Source organism: Loxodonta africana, chromosome 4 (genome assembly GCF_030014295.1).
Source record: "Loxodonta africana isolate mLoxAfr1 chromosome 4, mLoxAfr1.hap2, whole genome shotgun sequence".
In the NCBI taxonomy this organism is placed as follows: domain Eukaryota; kingdom Metazoa; phylum Chordata; class Mammalia; order Proboscidea; family Elephantidae; genus Loxodonta; species Loxodonta africana.
This window is the reverse complement of record NC_087345.1, coordinates 93,033,531-93,045,574: the sequence shown is the minus strand read 5'-3', so window position 1 is coordinate 93,045,574 and position 12,044 is coordinate 93,033,531. Positions and strand designations below refer to the sequence as shown.

Genomic DNA, 12,044 nt, shown 5'->3' with positions numbered 1-12,044 from the left:
CCCGGTTTGCACTTCGGGTGGCCGGGCTTCCTGCTCCACACTCGCAGATTTGCTTCGCACTTGGTGGGGGGAGGCCTCGGGCTCCCAAAGTGAGCCCAGCAGAGGGCAGCCAGGACAGAGTTTGCCCTTGGGGGAACCAACCCCCCCACAAAAATCCCACTGCCATAGAGTCGATTTTGACTCACAGCTATCCTATACGGCAGAGTAGAACTGCCCCATAGAGTTTCCAAGGCTATGATTTTTACCGAAGCAGACTGCCACATTTTTCTCCCGCGGAGTGGCTGGTATGTTCGAATCCCCGACTTTTCGGTCAGCAGCCGGGAGCCTAACCAGCGCACCACCAGGGTTTCTTCTTGGGGGCAAACAGCCCTAAGGAGCTCTGGCGGCAGCGAAGGGGTTAGGCGCCACCGCGCTACTGCCTGACTCACCCTCGGAGCTCTAACCACTTCGGGCTATTTTTGCCAGAGAGGGGCCCCAGGCTTCCCAGCGGCCCCCCACCCCTGCCAGACCGCAGCCCAAGGCACGGCTGGCCCTGCGGACCCGAGGATGGCGCGTTGACTCAGAGACCAGCCCCAGGGGGAAGCAGAGCCACGGGGCTGATGCCCACAGCCACAGTCACCTCTTCCCTGGCAGTGGCCTGGCAGCTCTGCTGGGCTTCCAGTCCGTGTTACTGTAGGTCTTCCCTGGCGCTGCAGGGAGCACTTCTGTCCAGGGCGCAGAGGGTCTGAAGGAGGAGACCAGCCACTTTCCTTGGGACAATTATTGACCACCTGTATGTGCCAGGCCTGAGTAGGCTGGGGAGGGGGAAGTCCCATAGTCCCTGACACTGGACAACATAGACCATCATGGAGGGGTTGCTCTTCCCTGCTTCCCCACCTCTGGTAACCCTAGAGCTCTTGCCCCATCTCCCATTTTAGGGGCCAAGCACCAAGGCCTGTGTGGCTTTTGAGGCCACCAGAGTCGGCAAGCTCTATCTAGGTAGCTTTCATCCTGACACCTGGATTCAGTGACGCCCCCCATCAGTGTCTCCATCCTTCTTTCTGTGCTTCAGCCTGGAACCCCACTCAGTCTCCTGGAGGGGTGGGAATGAGGTTTCCTATGCCCCCTGTCTCCATGGGGACCTTGTGGACATTTGTCTTTCTGCATGTGTCTCTGGGTCTCCCTCAGGTGTCATGTTGCTTTTTGCCTTCTGATTCTACCCTGCTCAGGCTCCGGTATAGAGTCAGGTGCCCAGGAGGGGCCAGGGTCAGAACTACTACCCCTACTCCCAAAGTCTCAGTGACTCCCGAGCTCCCCAAGCAGGGCTATTTCAAATCCAAGGACCCATATCCCTACTCCCCCTCTCCACTGAAGCCCAACTCTGGGACAGGAGGCCACAGGCAGGCAGACTGGGTGGCCTGAGCTGGCCCACAGTGCCCTCAGCCCGACCGGCTGGCCCGAGTGCTGACCCACAGGCGGCTGGAGGGCGGGCGGGGGCGGGGGGAGGGGGCAGGCGGAGCCTGGAGAGGGCTCCGGGTGCACACCCATTGCCTAATACCCCAAGCACGCGGCCAGCTCCAGGAAAGGGGAGGGGTGGGAACCAGGGAGACCTTGGGGCTTTGACTTGAGGAGGGAAGTAGGGGGCTGTCATCAATGAGGGGAGGGAGCCAGAGTGAACTAGTCCACTTTTCACTCCAAGAGGGGAGTCAAAGGCTGCCCTTCCCATCATGGGTATGGAGAGTATAGAGACAGCAATCTGGGAAGAACACTGGGGCCCTGGAGGGCGGGGGTCAAATAAAAGAGTGAGGGCCCCTGGAGATTGGGGTATCAAGCAACTGAGGCGGCGGCTAAAGCCAGGCACAGTCTCGGGAACCTCCTCTGCCTCCTCCCCTCCTGTTTGCCTTGGCCCGGGGTCCCGTGTGACTCATCTACTGCTGAGCCACTGATAGGGGCGGCCAGGCCCGGGGAACCCAAATTATAGGCCCGGGAGGGATGGATGCGCCCGCAGCGGTGAGCTCAGCTGTGCTGCCCACCCTCTGCCTCTCACGCCTTCTGTTGCAGTGCCGGAGGCCACCACCCAGAGGAACCAAAAATCCAAAGCCCGACTCTGCTGGACTCTTGGGATGCCCCTCCCCCCACATTCAGCAGTGGCCCCAACAAATCTGTGGGATTACCCTAGACAGAACTCTGCTTGCTTCCCCACCCTAGGTTAATGGACGAGCTCAAGCAGGGAGTGCCGCCTGCTGGTGCTTTTAAGGAAGACAGCCTCCTTGGTCCACAAGCTCAGTTCTGGTCCTCTGCTTCCTCCTCAGACTCCAATGTCAAGGCAAAACCTCCTTCCCCTTCGACATCCCTCTTCTGTCCGCATTCCAGGAGGTTGGTTTATTACTGATTTTCTCCTTCAAGCCCTTAAAGTTGTTGTGGTGGGAAGTGATAAAGAGAAAAATAAAGCAGGATAAGGGAGGTAGTAGGATTCTATTTTATATAAGGGGGGAGAGAGAAGGAAGTGAGGAAGCAAATGCACGGAGGTATCTGGGGAAGAACATTCCAGAAGACAGAGAAACAGGTGCAAAGACCCTAAGAGAGGAACATGCTTGGCATGTTCAAGGAATTGGTAAGGGTGCCAGTGAGACTGGAAGGGGGTGGCCCACAGGGGGATGGTGGTAGGCAACGAAGTTGGAGGGTAAGGAGCAGAGTCAGATCATATAGGGCTTTGTAAAAGGACCCCTGTTGGCACAGTGGCTAAAGCACTCGACTGCTAACCAGAAGGTTGGTGGTCCAGCTCTGCCAGAGAAAGATGTGGCAGTCTGCTTCGTGAAGATTTACAGCCTTGGAAACCCTACAGGGTCACTATGAGTTGGAGTCAGCTCCACAGCAGTGTTTTTTTTTTTTGCATGGGGCGGGGGGCGGGGCAGGAGGGAGGTTTAAGATTTTGGCTTTTACTATGAGTGAGATGGGGAACCACTGAAGAGTTCTAAGCAGAAGAATGAAAAGATCTGCCTTTTGTTTTAGAAGGGCTGGCTCTGGCTGCTAGGTGAATAAACTAGGGGAGAGGCAAAGGTAGAAGCAGGCAGAGTTGTTGGGAAGCTGTTAGGAAGCTCTTGCAGTAATTTAGGCAAGAAGTCCAGGGTAGTAGTAGCAAAATTCTGTGTGAATTTTGAAGGTAGAAGGGCAAGATTTGCTGAGAGATCAGGTGTGGAGAATAAAAAAAAGAGATGAGTCAAGGACGATTCCAAGATTTTTGTCCTGAGCAACTGAAAAGATGGAGTTACTATTTGCTGAGATGGGGATGACTGCAGAAAGAGGAGGTTAAGACAGGGGAGGGATCAGGGGTTCAGTTTTAGACATGCAAATTTTGAGATGCTTATTCAAGTGTTAGATATGCAAATCCAGAGTTCAGGGCTAGAGATATAAATTAGGGAGTGTGAGACTGGAGAAATTACCAAGTGAATGAGTGTAGACAGAGAAGTTCCAGAGTGAATCTGAGTGAGCCCCAGTGTTTAAAAATTGGGGACATGAGAAGGAACCAGATAAGGAGACAGAGAAGGTGAGCAGCCAATGACATAGGAATGCTGTTAGATGCCAGACACCTGTCTAGTTGGTTCCGACCCTACAGGACAGGATAGAACTGCCCCCATAGGGTTTCCAAAGAGCGGCGGGTGGATTTGAACTGCTGGCCTTTTGGTTAGCAGCCAAGCTCTTAACCATTACACCACCAGAGCTCCCAGGTAAGAATAGGGTTCTAAAAACCAAGAGAGAAAGTATTTCAAGGAGACAGTGTTCAGCTGTGTCTGTTGGTCCAGAAAGGTTGATTAGGATAAGAACTGAGAATTGACTATTGGATAGGACAATACAAGGTCATTGATGATAGTGATAAGGAGATGTAGTGAGTTCAGAGACCTGACTGGGGTAGAAAGCACCTGATTTGGTGCTAATGATTAAAGCAACCTTTTTGAATTTTGCAGTAAAAGAGAACAGAGAAATGGGGCAATCTTGAAAGACAATGTGGGATCAAACAAAGTTTTACAGTTTTTTAGATGGGAGCTATTACAGCATGTTTGCATACTGGTGGATTTGATCCAGAAGAGAGGTAAACTGATGGTGCAGGAAAGAAAGAGGGTCAATCGATGAGAGATTTGCTCTAAACAGAAATTCGGGCCAGATCATACTATGACCCAGCCCTTCCTCCTCTAGCCTGCTACTGCTGGTGGGTAGAATGGTGGAACAAAGGATACTGTCTCCTCTTCCCATCTGTTTGTCCCCACTGGTCACAGACACAAATTCCCTTCCTTCTAGCTCACCTGTTTGGTTCTATCAGTCCACTAGGTCAAAAGACATGACCCAGGCACAGTGGGGAGGAACTCCTAAGGGACAAAAGACAGGCTGCCCACGGTACATTGTCTATTCACTTAGGACATCTCTGCTGGGTGCCCTCTTCAGAGACTACTGGCTTTTGGACCTGTGGAGGATACTGGGCCAGTACACCGTGTCCCTCAGGGATGAACCTTGGAGGGGCCAAGTACACTAGGCTGGGCAAAGAACATGGGAAGGACATACCCCTCAAAAAATAACATACATATTTTTCTGGGTAAGGCTTCATTTGAGTTAATGAGTATCTTTGTCAAAATATTAAAGCCAGGAAGGTTAATTAAACTTCCTAGGCATTTTACTCCTTAGAATGGTTTTTCTGAATTAGAGAGGAGGCCTAGTCTTTTCTAAGACAGGATTCTTTGGGTCAGGCCTGTATAAATTACCCAATCAGAACCAAAAACCAAAAAACCAAACCCACTGCCATCGAGTGGATTCCGACTCATAGCAACCCTATAGAACAGAGTAGAACTGCCCCCTAGAGTTTCCAAGAAGCACCTAGCAGATTCGAACTGCCAACCTTTTGGTTAGCAGCTGTAGCACTTAACCACTATGCCACCAGGGTTTCCACCCAATCAGAAAAAAAAAAGGCACCTTAAAACAAGGGAGATGAAAAAAAGAGGATCCAAAATGGAAGCAAGAAGAGCCTAAAGATCATTTTTACCTATATGCTGATTTTGAGATGGCCCAGGCTGTTGTTACTGCACACTCTCAAGCAGTTGGTAAGGTGGGAAGAGCATAGGCTTTGAATCAGAACAGTCTGGGTTTTAATTTGGCTCTACCATTTATTAGCTGCCTTAGACAACTGCCTGATCTGTTTTTTCCTCTGTAAAATGGGGAGAGGAGATATGTAAAGGAAGAGATCCTCTTTCCAGGGCCCATCTGTGTGTGCTAGTGGCACATGATAACCAGGCTGGCAGTGCCCTCTTTGTCCCAAGTAGGGAACAGCAGCCACTTCTTCAATAGGAGGCCAAGGTGACTTGAAGCTGAGCTGGAGTTTCTGGGAGGAAAAAGTGTACAATAAATGAAATTCAGGGATGGATTATCCAATAAGCAAGGTAGGCATGGGCTTAATTGTGCTTACTTACTAATCTGTAGTGCACAATTTCACCTGGTTTTCACCACACATTAGTAAGTGCAATTAAAACAGTGCATACCTTGCTTACTGCAAGCCAGTGCATACCATGCTTGCGGGTTCATCTGCCCCTGAATGAGATGGTCGCAGGCACTCTCAGTATCCCAGTGTGGTGAGAGTAAGCAGAGCCAGAGTTTTGGGAGAAGACAGACACTTCATGACAGGCAGAAAAATCCAAAGAGAAGACAAACAGAGGTAGGAGTTCCCTATTCTGCGTTCAGTTCAGCCAGTGGCCCCTCTCTTCCCAGCCCTCTCACCATACACACGCCTGACATCTATTCCACTGCCCTTCCTTTCCAAGTCTAGTTCTCAGGGACTCAGCCACTCCAGGTTTTGCCCCTCTTGTTACCACCTTGTTTGTAAGCTAAGCCCCCTCCCCCAGGGACACACACCGGCGGGTGACACATCATAGGATGATGCAAGGTACGTAGGGCGACAGAGTGACACATACACGCATAATCTCCCCACGCACACACTCATCCACCCACCTCCACACAGTCCCAGACAGCTTTCCAACCCTCATTCAACCTTCTGGGTCTCTCCTGCCTGCAGTGGCCGCCTCCTTCCTGACACACAGATGAGCCGCCCCAGGCGGGGCTGTGTCGAGGTGACTCGATGACTCCTTTTGACCAGAGCTAAATTCCAAGATTCTTTAGAAGGGTCCCTAACAACTCCTCAGAACACAGAGTTTCTGCACACGCCTGCGTACGCGCTCTGGCTCTGGCGTGTGCCCTCAGAGCATATTCACGCACTTTCTCACATGCACTAACAATCGCATTGTCGTGCTTACACAGACACACACACGCACACACACACACACACACACAGCCACTTGTCCGCTCCTTCCCGCCCACATGCGCAAACTGCCGCTGCCTCAGGTTTCTCTCTATGGCCGGACTCCCTGTGGTCAGCTCACCCACCAACCCACCCAGGGGATTTCCCTGACCACAACCCGACCTCCTCCCACCCCCCAACCCAGGTCTCCCCCTTTTCCTTCCCAGTCCAGCCTTCCGGGGTTCCTGGGCGGGGAGGCATCTCCCCGGAGTCGCTGCCCAGAACCACACCTTTCCTTCCGTCACTCAGGATAGAGGAGAAAAGGGACACAGGAGGGCCCCCAGCGTGGCGTCGAGGGGATAGCCCTACCGCTCACAGCGAGGCGGCTGGGCTCCTCGCGGGTTCTCCCCGCAGCAATTCTTGCCGCGCCCTCTGGCGGACACTGGTCCGGGACGGGCTCCGGACTCCAGGAGGAGTGAGGCTGGCGCGCGTGGGAGGGCGTCCCAAGGGGAGGGGTCGGCGGCCAGTGCAGGCCCGGAGGCGGGGGCCACCAGGCAGGGGGCGGGGGTGAGCCCCGATGGCCAGCCCGTCAGCTCTCGGCTGAGACGGGCGGGAGCCACGGCCCCGCTCGCTGCGCATTGTCTGCGCCCCCGACCGGTGCGCCCTGGTGCCACTGCGCGGCCCGGCGGGTCGCTTCAGCCAGTGCCGCAACTATAAGAGGCGGTGTCGCCCGCCGTGGCCGCCTCAGCCCACCAGCCGGGACCGCGAGCCATGCTGCCTGCCGTCCGCCCCCAGGGCTGAGCCAGACTGCGAACTCTCGCCCCTGCCGCCACCGCCGCGTCCTGACCCACCGTTGCCAGCAACAGTCAAAGCCGCCGCAACTGCAGCACAGAGCGGGCAAGGCCGGGCAGGCCATGGGGTGCTGGGCGCTGCTGCCGGGCTGGGTTTCTGCTACGTTGCTGCTGGCGCTAGCCGCCCTGCCCGCAGCTCTGGCCGCCAACAGCAGTGGTCGATGGTGGTAAGTGAGCTGGCGCGGGGTCGCCACTCTCCCGGGGCGTAGAGCCAGGGGGCCAGCTTGACCCAGCTCCCACGCTCTAGAATCCGTCCGTAGACAGGCTCCCTTCAGCGCTCTGACTTTCCGCCGAGACACCGAGGGGTGCTCTGGCACGGAGCTGCCCTGGCGGCTTCAGCTCAGGCTGAAGGTGGGAGCGAATGACCAGCCCATGGTGGTCAGCGGTGGCCCACGGTACCCCAGGCAGGGAGCCCACTCCCATCTAACACCACCCTTTTTCCTCGTGCCCCAACTGCAGCCTCACGGTGGCAGCCACACCACAAGTTTCCCTGCCCGGGAAGTGAGGGGCCAGCCCTGAGCGCATAGAGAAGGGGAGAAGAGGATGGGACCCTTATGAATTTAGCGCCTTAGGTGGGCAAGGACTGCAGGCCAGGGCTTTCTTTCGCAGGCTGTCCCGACGCAGGCTCAGAGAGTCAAGGTGAACACTTAGTTTCTAAACTCCCCACCAGCCCCTGTCCAGTACCCGGACCCAGGGCACCAAGCAGCCCTAGGACTCCTGGGCACACAAAGTCTGCGCTCCCAGTTCTTCCAAACTAGTGAGTTCAGGAGCACAGAGTCATTGCCTTATTATTGATTTCCCACCGCTCTCTCTCTAGAAGAGGACAGGATGGGCACGGCCTTTTTGGTTAGGGTGCAGATCTGCCTCCTGTGCCTGAGCTCCAATCATCTGTCCCACCAGGGGCATCGTGAACGTGGCTTCCTCCACGAACCTGCTGACCGATTCCAAGAATCTGCAGCTGGTGCTCGAGCCCAGTCTGCAGCTGCTGAGCCGCAAACAGCGGCGGCTGATCCGCCAGAACCCGGGGATCCTGCACAGCGTGAGCGGGGGGCTGCAGAGCGCCGTGCGCGAGTGCAAGTGGCAGTTCCGGAACCGCCGCTGGAACTGCCCTACTGCTCCGGGGCCCCACCTCTTCGGCAAGATCGTCAACCGAGGTGGGTGCCCAGGAAGATGATGCTTTCGGCGCCAGGGGAAACGCGGGGTCACCCCCAGGGCATGGTTGGGCAAGGGCAGGGAAGATGTCCCCAGCGCCTGCAGGGTCACACAATCAACCCGCTGAGAGCCCCATGCCCAGGGCCAGCTCCAGGCCAGACTCCCTTCCAGATGCTCTCCAGCTGTGCCACTTAGGTACGAAGTTAACTTTTCTGTGCCACTGTCCCAGAGAAAGTAGCTCCCCAGGTCATGGACGCTGGCTGACCTCGTCTTTCCTCCAGCTTTTGCTCAGAGCAAGGCTGGCAGCGCCGAAATGGGCCTAAGCTTAGGGCTGCGGAGGGGTCTTGCGGTGCAGAGCTATTCCACTACCCTTTTTTGTTTTGTTTTGTTTTTCTCCCTGGGGTTGCCCACTTCAGCTCTTAAGCCAAAATGAGCCCTAGGCCCAGTAAGGCGTGTTTACGAGCGTGAAAGTGGGGACGTGCCCACGCATGTGCTTTCTCTATGGGACAGAGAGACCAACTTCCCGACCCTGACAGTCACACGGCTCTCAGGACTCGAAGGGCGGACTCCGGGCGCGGGAGCCGAAGTCCCAAGCCCTCCGCTGAGGGTGCTGGCCGCCTGCGCCCAACTGCCCTCTCGCTGATCCCTGTTCCCTTCCCCCACAGGATGCCGGGAAACAGCGTTTATCTTCGCCATCACCTCGGCTGGTGTTACCCATTCAGTGGCACGCTCCTGCTCTGAGGGCTCCATCGAGTCCTGCACGTGCGACTACCGGCGGCGCGGCCCAGGGGGCCCCGATTGGCACTGGGGAGGCTGCAGCGACAACATCGACTTCGGCCGCCTCTTCGGCAGGGAGTTCGTGGACTCTGGGGAGAAGGGGCGGGACCTGCGCTTCCTCATGAACCTTCACAACAACGAGGCCGGCCGCACGGTGAGCGCACTTTAGGGGCTTGGCACCCAAGGTGCAGTGTAGGGGATCTTGGGGTCTCTGCGCAGGGGCTAATTTCGGGCTTGGGAAGTAACAGTCAGAGAAAAGGCAAGGGGCTAAGGTAGGGCCCCGAGAGAAGGTGTCCTGAGGGAGCAGAGCGGGAGGCTTGCAACGAAGCCAGAGAATGGAAGAGATAGTGGCTGCGGGCAAAAGGATGAGTGGGCTGAGGGCAGGTAGACCAGAAGAGGTTAGAAGTCATACAACCCATTGAACGTGTTGTCTACAGCCCTACATTGTACAGTTTCGCAAACTAAGGCCCAGAGACCAAGACCGACTCGCTGGCGCGGAGCAGAGTTGGGCCTAGTCCCCAAATCTCTGAGGTCCCGGCGGCGTCCGGGAGGGGGCGGCATCTTGGGTGGTGGCTCTGGCTCTGATCGTGCCCGGGACACCCTCCCTTCCCGCTCTCCCCAGACCGTGTTCTCCGAGATGCGCCAGGAGTGCAAGTGCCACGGGATGTCTGGCTCGTGCACTGTGCGCACGTGCTGGATGAGGCTGCCCACGCTGCGCGCGGTGGGCGACGTGCTGCGAGACCGCTTCGACGGCGCCTCGCGCGTCCTCTACGGCAACCGCGGCAACAACCGTGCCTCGCGGGCCGAGCTGCTGCGCCTTGAGCCCGAGGATCCAGCGCACAAGCCGCCCTCCCCCCACGACCTCGTCTACTTCGAGAAATCGCCTAACTTCTGCACGTACAGCGGACGCTTGGGCACGGCGGGCACGGCTGGGCGCTCCTGCAACAGCTCGTCGCCCGCACTGGATGGCTGTGAGCTGCTCTGCTGTGGCCGGGGCCACCGCACGCGCACGCAGCGCGTCACCGAACGCTGTAACTGCACCTTCCACTGGTGCTGCCACGTCAGCTGCCGCAACTGCACGCACACGCGCGTACTGCACGAGTGTCTGTGAGGCGCCGCGGGGATTCGCCCCTGGGAGCGTTCTCCTCCAGCCTTCCCCCAAAACAGACTCGCTGGCATCCTGTACGCGTCCATGCCTTTCCTCCAGCCACACTCCCATCAGTGCATACGTATCCCAACTTCCCAACTCTTCCACCTCCTCCTACCTGGGGATTTCTCAAACCACTTGCCTGGGGCAGCATGAACCCTCTAGCCACCCTGAGGGACCTGCCCGACCTACCTCCCTCCCTCTCCGCGGGAGACCCTTTGTTGCACTGCCCCCCTGCATGGTCAGGAGGTGAGAAAAGGGGGTTCGTCCCCTCCCCCATCCAGGGTCAGCTCCTGACGGTGTTTCTCTGCTTCCTCCGTCACGCCAGCGACCTCTCTGCGTCTTTCCTTCTCCTGTTTCCTCCTTTTTCTCCAGGTCCCCACATGCCCCTCCAATTCTCCTGCCAAGGGTGCAGACCCTGAACCCACACCTGGACATCAGGGCCTTTCTCCTCCCCACCTACAGCTGAAACGGGAGGTTCCAGAGTGAAAGGGCAGCTGTGGTGATGTGGAAAATGAGGTTGGGGGGCCCAGCAGAAATGCCCCCATCCTCCCAGCCTCGGTAGTAGAGCCATTGAACAGCTGTGAGCCATGCCTCCCTGAGTCACCTCCTACCCCTTCCTGTCCTGCCTCCTCATCAGCGTGTAAATAATTTGCACTGAAACGTGGTCACAAAGCCGAGAGTTTGGATGTTGTAAATAAAACTATTTATTGTGCTGGGTTCCAGCCTGGTTCACAGAGACTACCCCCGCCCCAACCCAGTCACTCTCCATTCTGCTCTCATTTTACCCTCTAGCCTTCTCTGGTCTCCTCTTTTCTACTCCCCAGTCTCTCAAACATGCCTTTGCCTACCGGAATCAGTATTTCCTTCCACTGTAGCTATTAGTGGACTCTCGCCCCCACCAATGTAGCATCTTCCTCTGCAGAATAAAATCTCTATTTTTATCAATGACTTGGTGGCTTTTACTTAAATCTAGAACACACCATTGTTTGTGGTACCCACTTCCCCCTCCTTTGACCACTTCCAGACTTGGGGTGCTTACTTCTCAAACAAATAGGGTACAATGCTAGAAGACTTGTTTCCTGGCCCTGAAAGAGGACCCTGAGATTCTGACCCTTGGTTGACCCTAACGAGGCCACTGCGGATCCAGGTCTCCTGAGAAAAGACGCTGGTCAGGAGCCAAGAGACCCTGCAGGGTTCTTCCTGTTCTATTCTTCATGAACTGGCCACATGATCTGGGGGAAGTTCTTACCTGTGTCTCAGTTTCTTCACTTGCTGAATGGAAATTAAACAAATTGAGCCTACCTTTCTCACCTGGAAGAGTTGTTGTGAAAATAGCTACAATTAAGTGTTAGCTGGTTGTTTCTTTGTGGGGTAAAGAGCTGTGAGCACATTCTGAAATGTAGAAAGAGAAATCCAAGTAGAATGATGCCGCTGCCCCCTGTGTCGAGCCATTGGTCTCTGAAGCCTGTCTGTGCCAGCTGTGGTCAGGGTAGAATGATGCTGCTGCCCCCTGTGTTGAGCAATTGGTCTCTGAAGCCTGTCTGTGCCAGCTGTGATCAGGGCATTAGGCAGTAGGGAAGACAAACCTCTTCTCCCACCCCAGGCAGGAAAACACCTTATGAATCCCCCAGCTCCCAACCTTGGGCTCAGGAGGGTCCAAATAACAGGTGATAGGTTCTAGTCCTGTACCTGAAAGTTCAGAGATAATGGTGAAAGAGAAGACAGGGGCAGAAGTGTTAGAATCCAAATACAGTCTAGACTTAAACCAATGTAACCAAAAGGAAACCCAAGTGTGGTCCATAACCAAACTATTAAGTTAGCCATTCCCATCACCAGCCTGAATGAAGATTCCATTAAT

The 12,044-nt window shown here is 55.7% G+C and overlaps 1 protein-coding gene across 1 annotated transcript; it reads left to right on the top strand.

The window, feature by feature from the left end:
• Positions 1–7,170: 7,170 nt before the first annotated feature.
• On the top strand, positions 7,171–10,147 carry WNT1 (Wnt family member 1). The gene is made up of 4 exons (XM_064285277.1): positions 7,171–7,274; positions 8,008–8,261; positions 8,925–9,190; positions 9,659–10,147. The coding sequence occupies exons 1-4, from the start codon at positions 7,171–7,173 to the stop codon at positions 10,145–10,147; spliced, it is 1,113 nt and encodes a 370-aa protein (XP_064141347.1).
• The last annotated feature ends 1,897 nt before the right edge of the window (positions 10,148–12,044 follow it).

Coding starts and splice junctions, on each gene's coding strand:
- WNT1 (XM_064285277.1), top strand. CDS start 7,171: ATGGGGTGCTGGGCGCTGCTGCCGGGCTGGGTTTCTGCTACGTTGCTG. Junction 7,275..8,007: donor AACAGCAGTGGTCGATGGTG/GTAAGTGAGCTG, acceptor CTGTCCCACCAG/GGGCATCGTGAACGTGGCTT. Junction 9,191..9,658: donor ACAACGAGGCCGGCCGCACG/GTGAGCGCACTT, acceptor CGCTCTCCCCAG/ACCGTGTTCTCCGAGATGCG.